The 20,349-nt window shown below is 33.1% G+C and overlaps 3 protein-coding genes and 1 non-coding gene across 4 annotated transcripts; 2 read left to right on the plus strand and 2 right to left on the minus strand.

Annotated features, from left to right (window-relative positions):
- Positions 1–358: 358 nt before the first annotated feature.
- LOC18589668 (Peroxidase superfamily protein) lies at positions 359–2,162 on the minus strand. Its single transcript, XM_007014734.3, has 4 exons — positions 1,862–2,162; positions 1,406–1,591; positions 1,087–1,252; positions 359–921 (listed from the first exon to the last, which is right to left on the minus strand). The coding sequence occupies exons 1-4, from the start codon at positions 2,075–2,077 to the stop codon at positions 500–502; spliced, it is 990 nt and encodes a 329-aa protein (XP_007014796.3). The 5' UTR covers positions 2,078–2,162; the 3' UTR covers positions 359–499.
- Positions 2,163–6,668: 4,506 nt separating this feature from the next.
- On the plus strand, positions 6,669–6,829 carry LOC148760931 (U1 spliceosomal RNA). The gene has a single exon (XR_016028674.1). It is a non-coding gene; the product is annotated as a U1 spliceosomal RNA (small nuclear RNA).
- A 3,273-nt stretch (positions 6,830–10,102) lies between these two features.
- Positions 10,103–14,755, plus strand: LOC18589669 (Plastid-lipid associated protein PAP / fibrillin family protein). Its single transcript, XM_007014735.3, has 11 exons — positions 10,103–10,397; positions 10,497–10,550; positions 10,813–10,887; positions 11,376–11,495; positions 12,318–12,509; positions 12,606–12,689; positions 12,799–12,891; positions 13,229–13,282; positions 13,415–13,491; positions 14,250–14,357; positions 14,457–14,755. The coding sequence occupies exons 1-11, from the start codon at positions 10,149–10,151 to the stop codon at positions 14,536–14,538; spliced, it is 1,188 nt and encodes a 395-aa protein (XP_007014797.3). The 5' UTR covers positions 10,103–10,148; the 3' UTR covers positions 14,539–14,755.
- Positions 14,756–17,727: 2,972 nt separating this feature from the next.
- Positions 17,728–20,028, minus strand: LOC18589671 (PRLI-interacting factor). Its single transcript, XM_018128249.2, has one exon. The coding sequence runs from the start codon at positions 19,771–19,773 to the stop codon at positions 18,226–18,228; it is 1,548 nt and encodes a 515-aa protein (XP_017983738.2). The 5' UTR covers positions 19,774–20,028; the 3' UTR covers positions 17,728–18,225.
- Positions 20,029–20,349: the final 321 nt, after the last annotated feature.

A 20,349-nucleotide genomic window follows, 5' to 3' on the forward strand; every position in this document is an offset into this window, starting at 1 on the left:
TCCGACTGCCATCGCCAACTATTCTTAAATACCCCATTAATTTTGAGCCATAAGAAGTCTGTGCTGGCTTCACTAGTAAAGTTTTTTTGTTTTTATCATATTAAGGATTTGCAATTAAATCCCCCTTCGGCTTTATATGGCCCGTCTCGATGGGCTCCCCCACTCAAGGGGTGAGTGTTTTTCTTCTTTTTTTTTTAATTTGAAAATCAGAGATTAGGTATGCGGAGTCAAGTTTCTTAAGTAAATAGTCTGATTGACTATATATTTACTCTATCTAAATATCTACAGTTAGTCTAAATATCTACAGTTGCTAAAGAGGTGAACTCGTAAAACAAATTAATACAACTTTGGGCCAATGGGAGAAAAGCACACATTAGAAAAACATTAAATAAGCTTATATAGATTATACAGCAATCTACGTATCACATTGGCTTCCCTACATCTCCATCACTTGAACAGCATTTATATTTTGTCAAATCCCGATTCAGTTAAATGCTACTTATGAATTTACAGCCCTGCAATTCGTCCTAATCTGTCCATTAGATCCTGTAAGTGGACTTATATTCCCCATCTTGATCATGGAATTGGCAAAGTCCTGGAAGAAAAGCTGTGAATTGCTGCTGTAGCTTTCAACAAGGCTTTTAGTTGTGGAAGTGGCCAACTCACTAGAATGTAGAATTTGATCAGAACCTAATAAACCCTTCCCATTTAGCAAGTTCTGGAAATAATGGTTGTCAAATAGATCAGTTGAGTTCCTATCAAGAACGGTGGTCTTGTTCCCATCACCATTAACTGGACAAAAGCTTTGCAGATCAGACAACATGCTTGCCTCCATTGTAGTATCTGGAGCACCAGTTCCTGAGAAGTTGAGTAATCTGTTGCTGAAGGTAGCACACTTGGCTAATCCAATTGTGTGGCCGCCTATAGAAATATGCATGTTAATATTAACTCCCAAACAAATGTGAGTCATTTCATCAGATTAGTATACTATTGCATGCAAGAACTAATAGTTACAATTAATAATGCTACATTGGTAAGAGAAACTATTTTCATGTCCAAAGCCTGGAGCTGTGTAGAATAGGTTACCTGACAAAGACACTACATCAGTGATGTTTAGGCCAACATTGACGAACTTTTGAATAATTGCATCTAGTGCCTCAAATGGAGAAGGAAGTGCAGCATTTGCTAGTGTTGCATTTGAAATCAGCCCATCTCTTCTTCCTAATAAAACTCTCCAGGTTGGTCCTCCACTCTGCCAAAGATTTCCAATTAATTAATTTGCATCCTTAAATAGAAGCAATTTGGTTTGGTATGTGTGGTTGTGTGTGTGTTAATTTTGAAAATAAATTGACCCAAAACTCTTTCGTCAGTGATTCCAATTACCCAAAAAAAATTTATAACTTACTAAGACAACAGAATCTCGAGCAGCAATGGCTAGTATATCAGCACATGATACAACACCGCTGCATGCGTTCTCTACAGCGCTTTTTATTGCATCCACAACTTCAAATCCTCTTGCAGAGTTGAGATTAGGGAGAGCAAACTTCTCAGTAGTATTGTCTCCATCCAACAAAACTGATGCATCACAACCCTGTGAAGGAGGGAAAACATAGAAAAAACCTATGATGATTATGATGGATTATTAATTGTTGCCTTTTCAAATTTGATAACTAAAGCAAAATAAAGTATTAAAGAGTAACCAAATAACAAAGCTGCCGCTTTCGATCAAAAGCACAGATTACACCCAAATTTAAGTAAGACGTCTAAGGCTTTCCCATGGTATATCCCAGTACTTAAGACTAGATTAATTAATCATTAAGCTATAATGAAATAGTAATCAAAATTGTTATTTCAAACTCACATTCACAAAGCAATCATGGAAATGAAGCCGAAGGAGAGAAGCTGCCATTCGCATTTCAGTCTTGACAGCACTCTGAACTTGCCTCCGGACTGTTGAAAGAAGACTTGGACATGTTTTAGAATAGAAATCAGTGGTAAGTTGGGACCTCACAGCTACACAATGCATAAAGCAAATTATAAGCAGAGAATAACCCTTAAAGCTGTTTGACCTCTTCATGCCTGCTATATCAATTTCCGTACAACAAAAGTGTGTGACAGTTGGGGAAATCGTAATGCTAGCTAGTAATTAACAAGCTTAAGGGCCAAGGCTGATGTGCATGAGAAATCTTTCAAGCTCTATTTATAATCGGTATCATGAATGAATTTGCAATTTTAAATGCCATTATTAAGTAATAAATGATCAACTTTATAGCAAAGTGGTGGTGACGTATGACGGTTTCTGCAGTCTGGGTCGGCTTTAGGTAAGGCCACCTAAGTAAGGACTTTAGGTTCAAATTTTCATTCATTTTATAATTTTATAATAATAATATAATTAATTATATTAAAAGTATACAAAAATTAAGATAATTAATAAAATATTTATATATTCTCTCATTTCTAATAAATATTTATTTTCTCCCACTTACATATAAAATTTCTATAAATTAATACCCTTACGATCATGAAAATTTATTAATTATCAAGATATTTTTTAATCAATAAATTAATAATTTATTAATTCATATATTAATTAATAAAAAAATTAATTTATCAAGGAATTTTTTTTCAAAACATTGAACTTTATATATGTATTGTGTATTGTGATTATACAAGTATTACTTTATTACCGAATTACAATATATCATTATTTTATATATTTATTTAACCAAAACAAGTCTAATTGATGTAATTAGTCTTATTAGATAGAAGTCATAAATCTATCCATTTTTTACAACGACCTAAAATTACATTTGCTGTATACTTAATTAATACACTTTATGAACATTAAGTCGAGCAAAAATATCTATATAAAAAACATATAATATCACAAACAGTAAAACTAAACATAATGACTTCTCACTTCAAAAGTGTAAAGAACTGAACAATGATGAATGAAATGCGTAAAGCATTGTGTTAGTTCAACATAAAAATCCAAATTGCATCTTACAATAGTGGGCGTCAGAAAAGTTTAACTTGCCAATGAGTCAAGCAACAATATCAAATACAATTAAGAGGTCATCAAAGTATTTATCAACCAATATTGAAAAAGGTGCTGCCAAATTAGAAAACTACGAAATTCCTGAAGCTAGAGAAGGTTCTCTATGAGTGGTTTGTTCAATACCAAGAAAGTTATAGATGAGATCTAAAGAAACATCAATTTCAAGAAAAATAAGTAACATTGGAGTTAATATTTTACAAAAATCTCGTAATTGAGGTGTGTGTGTGTGTATATATATATATATAATTTTGATGTATAAGGAGATTATTTATTTATATATCAAGTGGGACATATGTGTTTTTTTTAAATGTATTATTTGCTAAATTGAACGAATTATAAAAATATTATTTAATCAAGGTTATTAATTTATCAAGTATTAATTTATAGAGGCTTTAGTATAATTCTCAACTATTTATCTCATTTCCTATTAAAAATACATAAAAGTCAAAATAATTAATAAAATAACATATTCTTTCACTTTCCTAATTATGTGTCAATAAATCTCAATTTTTTACCACCTTCCAATTCCCACTGTTATTTATTCTCAACTATTTCTCTTATTCCCAATCAACTAAGAATAATATATATTTAATGATCTCCAATCGCTATTGTTTTTCTATTTATAAAACTAATAATTTTTTTTAATTTATAATATCCACTCATGAATTTTCTTCCTCATTGATTCTTTCTTCCTTAGCTTCAATAAAAAAAAGACCTCATTTTCTTAATTTCAATAAAGAAGTAGCATTTAAATAATTAATTTGATGTTTTTGATATTATTGAGTTGTCTCTGTCTACAGTACAGCTAGTGTTCACAAAACTGCACTGAGTTAGATATTTGCATAAACTTACAGCTTACCAGATTTAATATAGCAAACAAGAATGGTGCGTTAATAGTTATCGGATTGCATATATTATTATAAGTTATTTGCATGCAACAAGTTCATGCATTAATGAAAAGCAGCATAGTGCTGAGAGGAAAGCCAAAGCCTTTTTGCCACCACTTGGGCGCATGATTAAATCATGCATGCATTAAATAGCTTCAAACTTTATCTTTCACAGGCATTAGCAGTCAGATAAGTTTAGACAATTGGCCACGGATTCATTTCTGCCCGTTGATATTGATGCTTCGACTCAACATATTTATTATATTCTTAGTTGTTTAATGGAGCAGTAAGTGAGTTTGCTTGGCATATTCTTGAGCATCCAATTAGAGTTGTACCTTGACGCTGACAGTGGTTGACTTTCTGAATGATGTGTAAGGCATTATGCAATCTTGTTAAATTCTTTGAAACTCAAGGGACCAATTCTACAAGAAGCAGCATCTTGAAGCATTTAATTCTTTTGGTACATAATTAACTTGAACCACAAAACACCTAGTTTCTCTTTCTTACATAAAAATTTACAGCTCTTTTTGGGCTTGGTAATATTGAAGTTTGAATTAAGAAGAAATCCTTTAAGCTGCCAAGGGTGATGAGCGAGCTAGCCAGGACTGGGACAAGAAGCCCAACTGGTAGTAAATCATGGGTTATAATAGAAACTCAGCTTTGTCTATTTTGTCTTTGAAATCCTGATATTGGTTTGGCTTCCACCTTCATCCTTGTGGCTAATTATTTATCCATGATGGAGTAGTAAACTATTCAAAGAAAAGGCATGCTGGACTTCGAAACGTGATAAAAACGATTACGGCCCTAGACAAGCTTATAATTTGGTGAATGCAACTAGGAGTCCATGTCATATGGCACATGCCTTTCGTTAATTGGTAATGCTAAACAGGGCCGAAGTTTACAATGACTCAATTTATTCTCACTCAAACAACTTCTCTTCTATGGATGACAATAGATACCTTACGATCGAAATCTTTACCTTACTTGATCCTATTAAATAAGATTATGATATCTTATATTTAAGTTTGGATAGTAAAACTATTACCCGTCATGAATTCAAGTATAGTTAAGGTAATAATCTTACGATATCTATTATCTGAACTCAATTATAAATAATAATTTTTTATTTTAAATATTAGTTTTATAAATATATTTTTTGTATAAATTTTTTATTATGAGTCTTAAGTTACATCATGTTTTGATTTGATAAAAATTATATGTTATCTTGAATTTAATGTTAAGCATTTGAAATTGTCTCAAATATATTTTAATCCCCTAAGGTCATATAATTGTTTGAAAAACCATGCATCATTAGAAAATATTATAAAAACCATATTCAGCTATGAAAATAAAGAGCAAATATGCCTTGAATTATTATTTAATTATAGTAACAAGATAAGAAGGGAATAGTTGAAGAGAAGCTCCAAAAGGCTAAGGAAACCTTAAGACATAAGTCAAGAGTTGACTCTACAAAAGCTCAAGTCGATTCAAAGGCAAGAAGAGTGAAATACATGAAGTATACAAAACCATAGTTGACCCTAAAGTGGCTATAGTCGACCCTAAATTAGAAAGCTCGATAATTTGGAGAACAACACAGTCATAGTCGACCCTAAAATAGTAGTAGTTGACCTTGGCTACTCTGATGCATGAAAAAGGAAGAAATCAAGAGACATAATCGACCCTAGCAAAGGCATAGTCAACTATATCAGCCTAGATTTGCACAAATCACGCTTTCGAGAATTGGATCGAGTAGAGGAAAGTTATACTCAACTATGAAACACTAATTTAAGAAATTTGAATAACATAGTTGACCTTATGAGCGTTGTAGTCGACCCTTAAGCTTAAGCAATCGTCAAATTTGATTCAAACTTGTATCTAACGACTCCAAACTTCACACTAGCTATAAACAGACATCTTTGAGTCGTTTAGAAGCAAGAATACCTGAGATAAAGTTTCAAATCCTAAAGAGACCTCCAAAAGCTTATCCTCACTTTCTAGCTTCATTTTAGTCTTCCACCAAGCTTTGAAAAGTGCTATACTTGCTTCATTCAAGCTTAAATTTCTTCTCACACTACACTCAAGCTTAAATTGCTAGCACCTAGTCTTTTTAAAGGCATTTTCTTGCTAAACTTTGTACTTCAGTGTAAATATTCTAGCTTAACCTTGAAAAGCTATTTGTTTGTGATTGAGCCCATGAAAAAGCATTGCTAAAGGGTTTCACTTGATCATGTGAAAAAGCATTGTAAGGGTTTCGTTTGATACCGTAAAAAGCTATTGTGAGGGTTTCGCTTGATCTCATAAAAAGCTTATTTCCCTTTTTACATGTTTGGTTGAGGGAATGGCTTAGCCATTCCCTTGTTATTCCGAAAGAACTTTTGTTCATTTATTTGGTTGTGAAATAGCTCAAGAAATAGCCATTCCTCTAGAATAGCTATTCTCCAAAATCCTCTATAACTAAGGAATAACTACTACCACCCTTTCCCATGGTATTAACTATTTCATGGTTAAAGAATAAACTTAAAAAATAATAAAGACCAAAATACCTCTTACAAGTTTGAAAAATTACAACCTTATTTGTATAAAAATATTATTTTTTTCTCTCTCCTCTTTCTCTCCCTTGATTCCAACTTCTAATAAAATATTAATATTAAATTATAAATAAAATATTAATATTTTTAAAATATTAATAATAAAAAAAAGAAAAAAATTATAAATAAAATGTTATACTTACCTAGACAAGGTCGATGGGTGACCAAGAAAAGCCATGACCGAGGGTAGTGACCTCCATCGCACATGGGAGGGGTGCTACTCTAAGGTCTCCCTAAGTGGGAGAGCCTACATCATTATTTGTGGCAGTGGGGGCCTACGTTCGCTCGGCCCCTATTTGAAAAGAAAAAAAATATAAATAAAATGTTAATATTTAAATTATCAATTATTAATATTTAAAAAATAAATTAAACATATATAATCATAATAATATTTAAATTATAAATAAAATATTAATAATTAAATTATCAATTAGTAATATTTTAAAAAAATTGTAAATTATTCATATTTAAAATATAAATTAAATTAAATTAAAAATAAATAATCATAATAATATTTAAATTATAAATAAAATATTTTGTGGTGGGTGGTTTTGAGACTTTGATAAAAGATAAGGGATTTTAATGAAGTCTATTTCATTTAAAGGCCTTATTTTAGGCTTGGAAATCCCCAATTTTAGGCCTATCTTTATAGGGTTAATTATATTTTTTTCACTTCCTTGTATCTTTAAGTCCAGAGTTTATTTTAACTTTAGCGCATTGCAATGAAATTACGTACTTTTTTAAAAAATAATTAAATTATAGATTATTAATATTTTAAATAAAGTATCAATTAATTTTTAAAAAATAAAATAAAATAAAATAATTAATTATAATAATATTTTAAATTAAAAAAAAATATTAATATTTTAAAATATTAATGATTAAATTATACATAAAATATTAATATTTAAATTATCAATTATTAATATTTTAAATAAATTATTAATTATTAATATGTAAAGAATAAAATAAAAATAAATAATCATATACTGTATTAAAGGATATTTTTGTCTTTTTATCCTCTATTTCTTTCTTATTCTAAAATTATTTTTACCAACAAAATACAGCAATAAATCATCATAATTATTTCTGTCTTATTTCATTCGTTGTACAAAACTACATAATAACTATTATATTTTATTATTACTGTATTATATTTTCACAACATAGCTATTTTATTCCATTCTTATCTATTCCGCCAATTAAACTTGCTATTAGTGGATTTGAAATTCATTAGTATTCCAAGAGAATAGATATAGGCATTAGAAAAAGCTGAACCACTATAAAAATCTTATGTCTTACTTCTAATTTTTCTGCATTGTGTTTTATTACCTGCCTTTGACTTTCAAAATATTTTACTTTAATTTGTTGTTTATGCTTTGCTTGCATTTAGTTTAAAAAAATATTTTACCTTGATTTATTATTTATGCTTTGCTTGCATTTGACTTAAGAAAATATTTTGCCTTGATTTATTCTTTATTAAAAACTGCTTAGCAAAATCACATATTTTATTTTTGACACAAGTAGAAGTTTTTAGTTACGAAAAGTCTTGATTTTTATACTTAGCTTTTAAAAGAATTTTAAAATACCAATTCATCCGCTCTTGGTATATTACTTTTTGAGACTTGTACACTAACATTTATAACTAATGTTCATACTTATCAAAATTCATTAATTATTTTAAATATAATTTTAAACTTTCATTTATTTGTTATGAACTGACTTTAATTTTTTTAATTTAATTTTCATTAATAATATACATAAAAATTTATTTTAAATTTACTTTAATTAGATATTTAAAGTAGTATCTAGAATATTTGAATACGGATAAAAATTTCAAAATTTAATGGGGTACTTATAAGATTTGAATGCCTTATTAAATAATAAGGTTCATGATAAGGTAAATAAAAAATAAAAGACACCTTAACCATTAACATCACTCACTACAAAAAATGTGACTGAAGACGGCACATTTTTAAATGTGCTACTAAAAATACTTTTAATAACACTTTTTTATGCTTTTTAGAACATTTTTATAAATCTGACTTCACTACATAAATTTTTAAATGGATTATAAATAAAATGTAACCATATAAATTATATACACTAGTAAAAATTGTACTTTTTTACATTGCTACTAAATGCGAAAAAAGTGAAACTAAAATAGCTGCACTTTTTAAGATTTTACTGCACAAAAAAATATATCATTTAAAGAAATGTAATTAAAACTCAATTTTGTTGTAGTGGCTATTCTCTTGTTATATATTTTGTTGCCCTCACTATTACTCTTGTTTATATATCCACAATTAAGTAAAATTTTCATCAAATATATATATGAACTGTTTAATGTAATTAATTATAAAAAAAGCATTTTTAGTTTTTTTAAATTTTATAGAATTTCTTTAAAAAAATAAAAAGTATTTCTAATTCTATTAATAATTTTTGAATTTTTTAAAATCTAGAAATTATTTCTAATTGTTTGAAGTTTTAATGAAATAAATATTATTTTTATTTTTTTTATTTCTTAGAATTTTATATAAAATAAAAATTATTTCTATTTCTAAACTTTCAGATTTTAAAAAATATATATATATTTTGGTGTTTTAGATTTTAAGATTTTCTATATTCTTTTTATTTTATAGAGTTTTTTCAAAAATAAAAACCTTTTGGTTTTTTTAAATTTTTAGAAATTTTAAAAATTAAAAAATATTTTTTTAACTTTTTAGAAATTATAAAAATTAAAAAATATTTTTTTAACTTTTTTTTTATAATTTTTCAATTTCTTAATTTAAAAATTTTCTAGTCAATGCAATATTAGCACTCATCAACAAGATCAACACCATATGAGCATTAGTCGACATGATTAATACCGCATCAATATATTTAACGACTAATAATTTTAATAATTTTAAAAAATACAAAATCTCTATTTGTATAAATAATAGTATAAGGATTAAATTCAACATTTTCTTATAATATGCCAAAGATTAAGTTGGTTTGACCAACAGTAAACAACATGGTATGCGCATGGAATTAATTGAATGAAAACCAAAAAGAAAAGATCATCAGTAAATAACATATTAGCGGTTGAGTCTTTAAGGCCTATTTAATATTTATTATAGGCCTAATAGATTAATAACTTAGGTTTTTCTTTGTCGATACTTTTTATTTTAAATTATTTATTTCTTTTTAATTCTTCACTTTTTATTTTTTATTAACTTTTTGTAAGAGAAAAAAGGAATAAACAAAGAGTAAAAATTAAATAATCAATAAAACAGGGTCTTAAACATTATTCGACAATTCAAGTGAAATCAAATAAAATATAGTGGAAAATTTTCATTAAAATATTAAATATTTAATTTTTTATTTTTCATGTATATGATTATATATTCATTTTGGAGATTTTTTTAGCACTCGGGATTCGGTTACCCAATTCCGACCTCAGAAAGAAGCTGGCGCCAATAAAAGCAACGGTAACAGATAGCTTACTTCCACGTGGCAGACGCATGGCAAGCCACGTGTAAACAGCATCTTCCAAGCCGGTCTACACAAGTAAACCTCAACCTCTAGGAAGACGAACTCACTGCTCTCACTCAGTCACTTGAAACATTTGTTATGGCTGTGGCTGCGCAAGTGGGAGCGGCAACATATCTGAACGTATGGCGAAACCTGGCTTTGAACCCTCCTCCGAGCCTTTTCAAACCCTCCGCAAATCCCAATCCCAACCGCTTAACCCTCCACATTTGTCGGTGTTCTCTGGTGAATGAGCAACAAGCTTCCTTCACAAAGCAAGAAAAGCGGCTCATCGACGCCCTCATTGGAATCCAAGGCCGAGGACGATCGGCTTCTTCTAACCAGCTCAATGTACGACGACAAACTATATCCAACACTTTTGAGCTCGTTTCTGTGTTAGTTTGAATTTCAAGAGTAGCAATATTTGACTTTGGTTTTGATTCTTCAAAGGATGTGGAGCGTGCAGTTCAAGTTCTAGAAGGCCAAGAAGGCATGCCAGACCCCGTTAGTTTTTCTCTAACTTCTTCTTCTGAATATTCATCAAACCCCCTTAGGATTTAGGTTTCTGGGTTTTAAGTGGGAATTGAAATGGACGCCTGTCAATGTAGGATTTGCTGACACAATGTTTTAGATTTGGCTTTGTTACTCATTTGTGCAGGGTCAAAAGAAATAAAGAAAAGTGGGAATTCTTTCTATTTTTGCACTTCTCCCATATCATAGGTTATTACTCAAAAATGGTAACATTATCTTGTGAATATACCTGTAGACAAGCTCTGATCTAATTGAAGGTCGGTGGCAATTGATGTTTACGACTAGACCTGGCACAGCATCTCCAATTCAGGTTACGATTCACCTCTCTGTTTTGGCTTTTACTAGTCTTGTCTGCCCTTCTGCATATGGAATAAGTTGTTTCTGTGTGAGATTACTGTAACCATAGATTCTTATGAAATTACAACATCTTTAGTGGGAAAATGCTTGAATAGAGCATTTTTACCCTCTTTAAATAGCATTCTTTTCTTCTTCCAAATGTCACAAATGGCCATTAAACATTAATCTCGTTATGCTGCCCAGAATTGTAGACATGGCCATGTTACTTTGTCCTTAATTTGAAGAAGGTAATCACATAAGAACACATTGTCTTGAAATCAGTATTGATCTGAAATGCGATGACAATTTGAAGAATGAAGAATTTTTGAACAATGACTGCAAGGTAATCGATATTCTGTAAGTGAGGATGATATAAGGAAATTTAGGTGAGTCTGTCTTCCATTAATTTTTCATCTTTGCTTTACAATGACATTTTGCTTTGTGCTTTTAATATGGTTGTAGAGAACATTTGTCGGGGTCGAATTTTTTAGCGTATTTCAAGAGGTCTATCTTCGGACAAATGATCCACGTGTTTCCAATATCGTAAAATTTTCTGACTCAATAGGTGAGCTAAAAGTAGAGGTATGACTTCATTATCTCTAATGATCACAATAACTCTTTTTGATGAATTATTTATGTGTCGGAAACATGTTCCCATGAGTGAACGTAGCTGTTAGTACCCTGGCTTGTTCAAGTTGTGATATTGCACATATTGCTATCTGTTTGTGTTTATTTATTTCCTGCTGAGTGAGATTTTTCTCATGAAACCAACTTTTGGCCTGACAAAGGGCAGATAATTTAGATGTAGTTTTTGAGTTATCAGTTGAATACTAGTAATTCGCGTATTCCTTCTGGGATAGCATCCTTAAACAACCGGGAATATGCTATTAGAATTGTCATGCTTAGATTAGGTGTGTAATGCGGACAATTAAATAGGGCTCAGTGCATACAAACTTAAATGCTTATAACTACAGCCATGTGCTACTCTAAGTCAAATTTGTTATACTGTAATGTGAATGAGACTCCTTTTTTGTTTCCGTGACTCTTCTAAAGAAATCCTGCATACTTCAAAACAGGTAAAATGATAATGAAATAAATCAAACTGGTTCAAAAAATGTATAATATAACATATACAGGAATCATCTAATGGTAACTACATGCCTCTTCAAGGAGATTATGGATTCTGAATCATTATTTGTCAAAAGAAAAACAATTTTAATTACTTCTCCTTTTAAACTTTTTGAGGGTAATTTCTAATTGAAAGAGGCCATAACTTACCATCTATATTTCTTGTGTTCTTGTCTGCCATATTGCAGATGTTAAGTTAGTTCATTCTGTGTAAGTCAGTTTCTCCATAGATATCTATCTTTCCTTCTTTTTTTTTTTTTTTTGTTCCTTTCACAGGCAGCAGCATCAATCAAAGATGGAAAACGAATCATCTTCCAGTTTGACAGAGCAGCCTTTTCATTTAAATTTTTACCATTTAAGGTACCATATCCAGTCCCATTTAGACTTCTTGGAGATGAAGCAAAGGGCTGGTTAGACACTACATATCTGTCTCGTTCTGGAAATCTACGCATCTCAAGAGGAAATAAGGTGAAGACATTTATTGCCTTCATTTATTCTATTTAAGTGAGTATGTTATAAATAAATTTCTTGCTAAGGAAGTCCAGCAATGTCTCTGTAGTACAGGGCACTACATTTGTGCTTCAAAAGAAGACTGATCCTAGGCAAAAGTTGCTAGCAGCCATTTCCACAGGAACGGAAGTTAGAGAGGTAAAATTAACAAACTTAAAAATTTGCACATTATGTTGGACAGAGCATGTGTTATTGCGTAGCTGGTGTAGCCTCCCTCCACTAATTGTTGCATTCCAAACCTTTGCAGGCTATTGATGAGTTTATCTCCTTAAGCAAGAGTGTATCTAAAGATGAACCAGTACTCTTAGAAGGAGAATGGCAGATGATATGGAGCTCACAGGTGCATTTAAAATGCTAGTGGCATCTAAGTTCATATATTCTTAGAAGAGACTAAAATAAATAGTCCTTTTCTTTTTCTTTCTTTTCCTTTTGGAGCATTAACTGAATCAAAGCTAGAATACAATATCCTTCTTGAAAAGGAAAAATAGAGGTGGCACCAGTTAAGGATAAACCGAGGATGACCAGCTAGACATCATGGAGCCTTGCCTCCATATGTTCAGTCCTAGCATAGCACACCTGCTTCATCTAAACTTGAACTAAATAGTCATGTTCTTTCTTTAGATCATTGCTTCTCAGTTCTTACTTAGGTCACTTCATTCCCTACTATCTTGTTGCAGTTGGAGACAGACAGTTGGCTAGAAAATGCTGGCAATGGTCTTATGGGCAGTCAGGTAAGTGACAGCTAAATGTTGTCAATAACTTTGGCTTTGCAATAATGCCTTGATTGCTGGTAGTTCTCTCGTCCTTAGAATTATCTCATTAGTCTAATTCAGTTCCTCATTCTTTTATTGCAACTGCTTTAGATTGTCAAGAATGGACAGATGAAGTTTTTAGTGAACATCTTACCTGGGGTCAGGTTCTCCATGATTGGCAAGTTTGTGTAAGTCTATCACTTTGCGTTGATGTTGAATGGCTAAAAGCTAAACTTCAATGCAAAATTTCATGTTAGTTTTAGTTTATTCAACATCACTAGATTAGCCAGTTATAAACAATAAAAAATGCTTTGGTGTTGAAATAGCAATGTTCATAGGGTCTAATTAAAACTTTATAGCATGATACTAGTGAAAGCTGCCTGGTAAAGTTCATGAATATGAACTTCTGATATGATATGGATCTGACAATGCTTACAACTTGTTATGCTACACGCAAAAGTCATTTTAGCTTATTAAGCCTATTAATTTAATACAAGAACCAGCTTCAGAAGCTCTGTAAACCCAAATGCAGAAATAATTAAGTTAAGAAAAAGTGCAGCCATGAGCTTGTGACTGTAACCTGTCTGGACTCTGGAGCAACATTTCCAAAATTTTACAAAAGAGTTTGGGAATCCATACATATACAGACATCAGGTCTGTTTGAAGAGGATGGTAAGCGTTATCAATGTTAACCATATTTTAGCATCCACACATGCCAAAACGGTACTTATTCAACCCTATCTCACTCAAAAAAACAAAAAAAAAAACCAAAGAAACAAAAGATAACAACAATGCAAAGCTTCTGCAGATTCAGAAAGATGCAAAATGTGTTATCAGTGTTTTGTTTCTGCAGGGGGAAGTTTTTAGTTTACAATTTTCCCCCTTCATTGGATGAACTATTTTTTCATTAATTAGCCTGAAACTTGATCTCACATTGCTTGTGCAGCAAATCTGGCACAAAGACTTACAATGTTACCATGGATGACGCAGCCCTTATTGGTGGTCCATTTGGATACCCTTTAGAAATGGAAACCAAGATCAATCTGGAGCTCCTGTAAGATGTGTCAATGAACATCTACTACTATAATTTATAGGATGCTGATTGGTTCAAAGTCTAGTTTCGAGCTTACATTTACTAAATATGCATTTGCAGATACAGTGATGACAAGATCAGGATTTCCAGGGGCTACAATAATATTTTATTTGTTCACCTACGAAAAGATGGGTCAAAATAGATGAAAACCACAGGATGAGGAGATTTAACTTGAATACTTTATACAACAATGTATATAATGGAGTGTTTCATTTCAATTTTGTTTTTCTTTTTAAAGTTATTGAGCATATAATGTTAAGGTGACCACACCCTATTTCAGGGAAATATGTAGGCCACATAAGCATATTATTTGAGAAAATCTGAAGGAGCAATTTATATATCTGAAAATCGGCTAGTAATTCTGTTTTACCATTCTTTGGACGTGGTGATCATAGACATGATATATAGCTTTGAAATTAATCCTAGGATTATACGATTGAAAATTAGCTGTAACTTGCCTTTTATTAAAAAAAATTAGAAGCAACCCTGTAAAATTAGTAAGATATTCAAGAGTCAAGACTGAACGAGGATAAGAAAGCAGTTTACTTCTTCTCCAGCACCGTAAGTGCAGAATTGCACCACAGCAGCAACAACGGCAGTATCTGATTGAAACTGTATGGTGGAAGGCTCCCTCCCGATCCATCACTGGGCTTAAAATGTCAATGCTAGTGAGTAGGAGAGCTGATCACATTGGCCATATTTCCAGAATCCATTAACATCATTAAAACCACCTAATCCCTGGGAATGTGTTAGCAGACTTTTGTCCTCGTTGGTTGGATACAGGGGAGATGCAATTTGAATTCAGTAGAATCACTCATGATCTTTGGCAGACCGCCAAAAGTGCAGGGTATGCACTTAATCAACATCAGCACCTTTTTTTTTCTCTGATTAAGTGATCATGGACCTCTACATGCTTTGTTCCAGCATGAAACACAGGATTAGAGGCCAAACTTAAAAGTGCTTAAATTGTCACAACAAATCTGGACTGATTTGTGGAATATGAGTGAAAAATCTCTGCAACCAACCTCTTAAGCCAAGTGCAGTCGTATGCTGCTAGGGAGTCAGCATTATATTCAGCTTCTTTGCTTGCTTGATGGTGCAACTGTGCTGCACCATGATATAGCCGCCAACCCAGAAGTGAATCGCCTAGAAGAAGGATCTCCCTGACTCAGGATGAGGTTTTCTAGGCGTTTCCATAAATTGACTAGCCACTCCCAACTGAGAAAGAAATGTCAGGCCTAGAAATGGTCAAATATAACAAAGAAGCATCCTTCATTTGATCTCAAGTTGAGATTTTGCTCCATTGCTTTGCAATCTGCCATATCGAACTTCTCAACAAGTTTCTTGATGTAACTTTGAGAAAGAAATAAGCCTTCCTTGATTTCGGAAACCTCAAGTCCAAGGAAGTGCTTGAGCTCTCCAAGATTCTTCCTTTCAAAGCGGATTGCAAGTTTTTCTCTTAAGCTTGATGACTTGGTATTAGGCATTATCTATTAGAAGAATAACAGTGCATCCAAATTTCTCGTGAAAAATGAAAGCATTAATTTACCGATAACATTGTATGGGGAATTTATTATGAAAAATAAAAAAAATTAATAAAATGAAGTGCGAGTTGGAGCCTCGGCCAAAGGATGTTGACCATGGTGCATGGGGACCTAGATGGGAGCTTAGGCACATATTTTAAGCACCAGCCCAACCTGATTCAACTTGAGAATATTATATTATTATGATTTATTAAATATATGACATGTTGTGCGGATCGTTTTTCAATCAAATTGGCTCTTCAATCAATTAAAAGGTCAATAAACCGAAGCTGAACACAAGCTTGTGAAGTCGAATTAAACTGCTTGCCTAAACCAGCTCAACAGCTAATTGAACATCTTACATTTTCTTTAATCATGACATCCCTGTTCCCTTTCAAAAAGAACACAAGTAAAATTTACAACACTCACTCTTGTTGATTACATGTCAGGCAAATTTTCTTTAATCTTGACACTGAAAATAACATTTGCACGTCCCTTTCTTCATTTTTGCACAAAATAACGCGAAAAAACTCGAGGAAGAAGATGAACTGTGTTGGCTTCCAATTTAATGGAGAAACTTATCAAGAGAGCCAGCTAACTGCCACTCTTTAAAGCTCAGGGTGAATTTTTGTAATTTACCCTTCAGATGTAAAACACAAAGGAGTATGTATTCTTCCACAATGTGTCTTCAACTTAATCACTTTCATTTAACCCTAACCCTTACTTGATATACATTTCTCCCATGCTCAAACCTATGAATACATACTGACAATCCCTTTACTCATTTGCACAAAGATATACCTCTATAAGACGACGTAAACACTCTCCTTCCTCAAAACATTGACACCCCCATCCACAATGCTGGGATTTTACCTCAGGGTCTCCTAGAAATTCATTATTTTTTTACCAAAAAAAAAAAAAAAAAAGAATTCTCCATGTCCAAACAAGAATACTATTACAAGGAGGCTCTGTCGGTTTTATAACTGGGTACAACTTCAATAATATGTAATAACAAAAGAAACTACTAAACCTCCAAAGTCTGCAACTGAACAGTAAGAGGATTTGTGGCTGATGAAATAGATGAAGCCACTACAAAGACCAAGATTCAGGTCTTACCATTTGAATACTTACACCCGCAATCTGCACAAGCTTCTTCATCCATTCCCAAAACCCAATTAAAGGCACCAATAATACAAAGCATCCTTTCAAGTCTCTAACACTTAGCACTAACTTTAGATGGAAAATTAGACAGAAAAGACTGTCTTCCATTGAGCAATTCTTGGCTGGCAGACTGGATTACAACAATTTCACTGCTACACTATCAACTATCTATGAGATGATGTGTGCAAAGATAATCAAAAAAAGAGTTGTACGATAGTTATCTCTACGGTAAAATAAATTAATCAATTAACAGAGTAGTGGACAGACTCACAATCATAAATCTGATTACCTAATTTCTGCAGTAACAATTCAGAATCAAGCAGAAATAACAAGTTTAAATGTTCTTACCCATATGGTGAAGAGAGAAGTTCTGCATGCTAACAAGGGGAAAGATCATTATAATATAGTAAAAAAAAAAAAAAGACATTCTCATAATAGATAACAGAAGACAAGTTAATCAGATGTCAACTTTGTTAATTCAAAAACATAACCAGAATACCACATATGAATCCCATAAGAAGGCAAATTAATTTAAAAATAAGTTTGTAATTTAGACATAGGAAAAGAAACTACTTGTGTTACTAAATAGGCTTATACACAGTGTAAAAGAAATTCCTCAAATTAAAATTAAAATGAGTAGAATGATAGATAAATAAGTTAAAGAGGTTTTATGACATTAAGCAAAAGAAATGCAAGTACATCAGTCACAAATTTACCTTACATACTAGAAGGTTCTTTTTCAAACTTAAGGAAGGTGAAATTGATACAGATATATGCCTGTAATGGAAAGAACCTTCATGGATAAACCTCTACCAGCTAAACAAAATACACCCACTACCCCCTTTCCGAACAAAAAAGAAAGGACAAAAAGAAAAAGAAGGCTGGAAAGGATGCCTACTTTCTAAATCATATTTAGGGCAGAGAAAGGAAAGGAGAACAAAACCAATTCATCCTCTCTTTTCCCTGCCAAACTAACAAAATGCAAAAGAACATTAAGAACTAAACTACAAATCTACTTAGACCGCATATATCCAGAAGTTGCATGTTTCAATAACCATAATCAAAACAGTCCCAAGCACCAACGTTTAGAGAAAAGACTTACATTAACGAGGGACAGTTTAACTAGTCACCGTCGCCAATGCTCTTCATGAGTGCACTTCCTCGTTCCTTGTTTCATTGTTGTCAGCAGACTCATTCCTTGCTTCTTCACACCTGGACTCATTTTTCTCTTCTTCAACAATCTTCTCCCCTACAAACTCACTGCCTCCTGGTTCATCACCTTTGACCTCGTTTTCCTTGTCTCGAAATATTTCCTCCCTCAGAGCTTGACCCTTCAATTCATCATCCCTTCTTCCTTCCTTTTTCAGCTCACCTTCTCTTGCAACATCATCTTCCGCTCCAATCTCATCCGTACTAGCATCCCTTAGACCTTCATTCTGAGGCATTTCACTACTATTATCCTCCTCCATAACATCAACATTTCTACTTTTTCCAGCCGTCAACTCAACCATGTGCGCATTATTATGATCAGCAGCACCAGTAACCAACCTAACATCAGAACCACCGCCCTCACTCTCATTATCAGACCCATTCTCCACAACCTCCTCATTAACATCTTCCACTACCTGACTCTGCCTCTCCAAAAACTGTAACCTCCTCCTCAAATCTGCCAATTCCCTCTCCATCAAAAACAACCTTTCCTTCAATGTCAAATTCTCTTCTTCCAGTTGAGCTATATGGGTATCTTGATCATCAACTCTATTCTCCAAAACATTGTTATAATCACCTCCATAACTTGGATATATCATCTCAAACCTACTCAAATCATGGTCCAATCTCCTCTCCACCTCCACGTGCTCTTCCACATCGCTCTCACTCGATCCCCCACCATTTCCCCCATCCTCATCTTCCTCATAATCATGACCAACTTCCGGTGATCGAAGCCGAATCAACCCTTTCATCGACCCATAACCATCCACACCCCATTCTTCCTTGGCCATATCACCCAAAACCTCCCGCGACGGTGAAAATATCGGCGTTGGAAGCACCGCAGGCGTCACCGGACACGGAGACACCAAGGACGCTATCCCACCTGATTTTTTCGCTCGGATTATAAACGAGGTCGTGTTCCTCGGCGCGTAGGGGGCAAACCGATTGTTGTTGTTATTGAATTTCTTCTTGTTGCCGTAGAATTTCCTGGCTTTTAACCGATTCTGTGATTGGAGCTCATTAAGAGTTGGAGGTTTGTACCCTTGAGTACTACTACCGGAAGCAGCGGAAACAGAGGAAATTGCAGAAACAGAGGCCATGGGCAAAGGCTTATTATCGAACTTTCTAGAATCTTTACCGGCGGTGACTTTCTTGCCCTTCCAATTGTTATTACGATTGAAAGAAGGGAATTTCTTGCTAAGGTTAGGGTTAGGGTTTGGGTCCTGAGATTGCCAAGGCTTGTAGCTTCGATTCAACATCATCGGACGAGGTGGCTGATTCATCATCTGCGGACCGGAGCTCATCGGCTGCGACTGAGCCTGAGCCGCAGCCAACTGGTTCATCGCCTGAGAATGAGCCGCCGCCGCTGCCGCCATCAACTGATGAGACTGGTTCATCATCTGCGGCTGAACCGGAACTTGTACCTGGACGGAATTCATCATCATTTGAGGTGGCTGATTCATCATCTGAGACTGATCATTCATCGTTTTTTGTTTCTTTTCTTTCACCCAAGAAAAGAATCCAGGAACTCTAAAAAGAAAAAACAAACCCTAATTTTTCAGTTTTAGAATTGGAAATTTGTCGTCAGATTCAAAAGAATTATTGATCCGTTAATTTCTTTTGCTTCCTTTTGTTCTCAATCTAAAACCGAAAAATTAGATTAAATTTGCTTCGAAATCAATTCTTCTTCCTATTTTTCGCTTCGTATTTCCAAGATCTGGAGATTTTCTGACCCAACAGGGAGGGCAAGGGCTGCTTTTATATGGCGAGAAGCAGGGTGTCTGGACAGCTAGATATTACGGATTTAATATTAACGGCCAAGATGGGATGCACGTGTCCATGACGAGATATAGATGGAGTAGGTTTGTTTCACGGGATTGGATTTTCTGAAAGTTTGGAGATGTGGCCCTTAAATTGTGGTAATTTATAATCGTACCCCTCTGATCGGATTGCGTAGCTGTCATGTCAATTCATGTTTGCTCGGGGATGGACAAGTAAGAGAAAGGGGTTGTTTTTTTTTTCCTTTTCTTTAAATTGAGGGAAAGGGATTTTAATTTTAT

The sequence above is a fragment of the Theobroma cacao genome, chromosome 9, assembly GCF_053813885.1.
Source record: "Theobroma cacao isolate CCN51 chromosome 9, ASM5381388v1, whole genome shotgun sequence".
NCBI lineage: Eukaryota > Viridiplantae > Streptophyta > Magnoliopsida > Malvales > Malvaceae > Theobroma > Theobroma cacao.

Excerpts from the sequence above, each read along its gene's own strand:
- LOC18589669 (XM_007014735.3), top strand. The coding sequence starts at position 10,149 with ATGGCTGTGGCTGCGCAAGTGGGAGCGGCAACATATCTGAACGTATGG. Across the intron at positions 12,510-12,605 it reads GCATCTCAAGAGGAAATAAG|GGCACTACATTTGTGCTTCA; the intron begins GTGAAGACATTT and ends TCTGTAGTACAG. Across the intron at positions 12,892-13,228 it reads AGATGATATGGAGCTCACAG|TTGGAGACAGACAGTTGGCT; the intron begins GTGCATTTAAAA and ends ATCTTGTTGCAG.
- LOC18589671 (XM_018128249.2), bottom strand. The coding sequence starts at position 19,773 with ATGAATGATCAGTCTCAGATGATGAATCAGCCACCTCAAATGATGATG.
- LOC18589668 (XM_007014734.3), bottom strand. The coding sequence starts at position 2,077 with ATGAAGAGGTCAAACAGCTTTAAGGGTTATTCTCTGCTTATAATTTGC. Across the intron at positions 1,592-1,861 it reads TCCATGATTGCTTTGTGAAT|GGTTGTGATGCATCAGTTTT; the intron begins GTGAGTTTGAAA and ends CCTCCTTCACAG. Across the intron at positions 1,253-1,405 it reads CTCGAGATTCTGTTGTCTTA|AGTGGAGGACCAACCTGGAG; the intron begins GTAAGTTATAAA and ends AATCTTTGGCAG.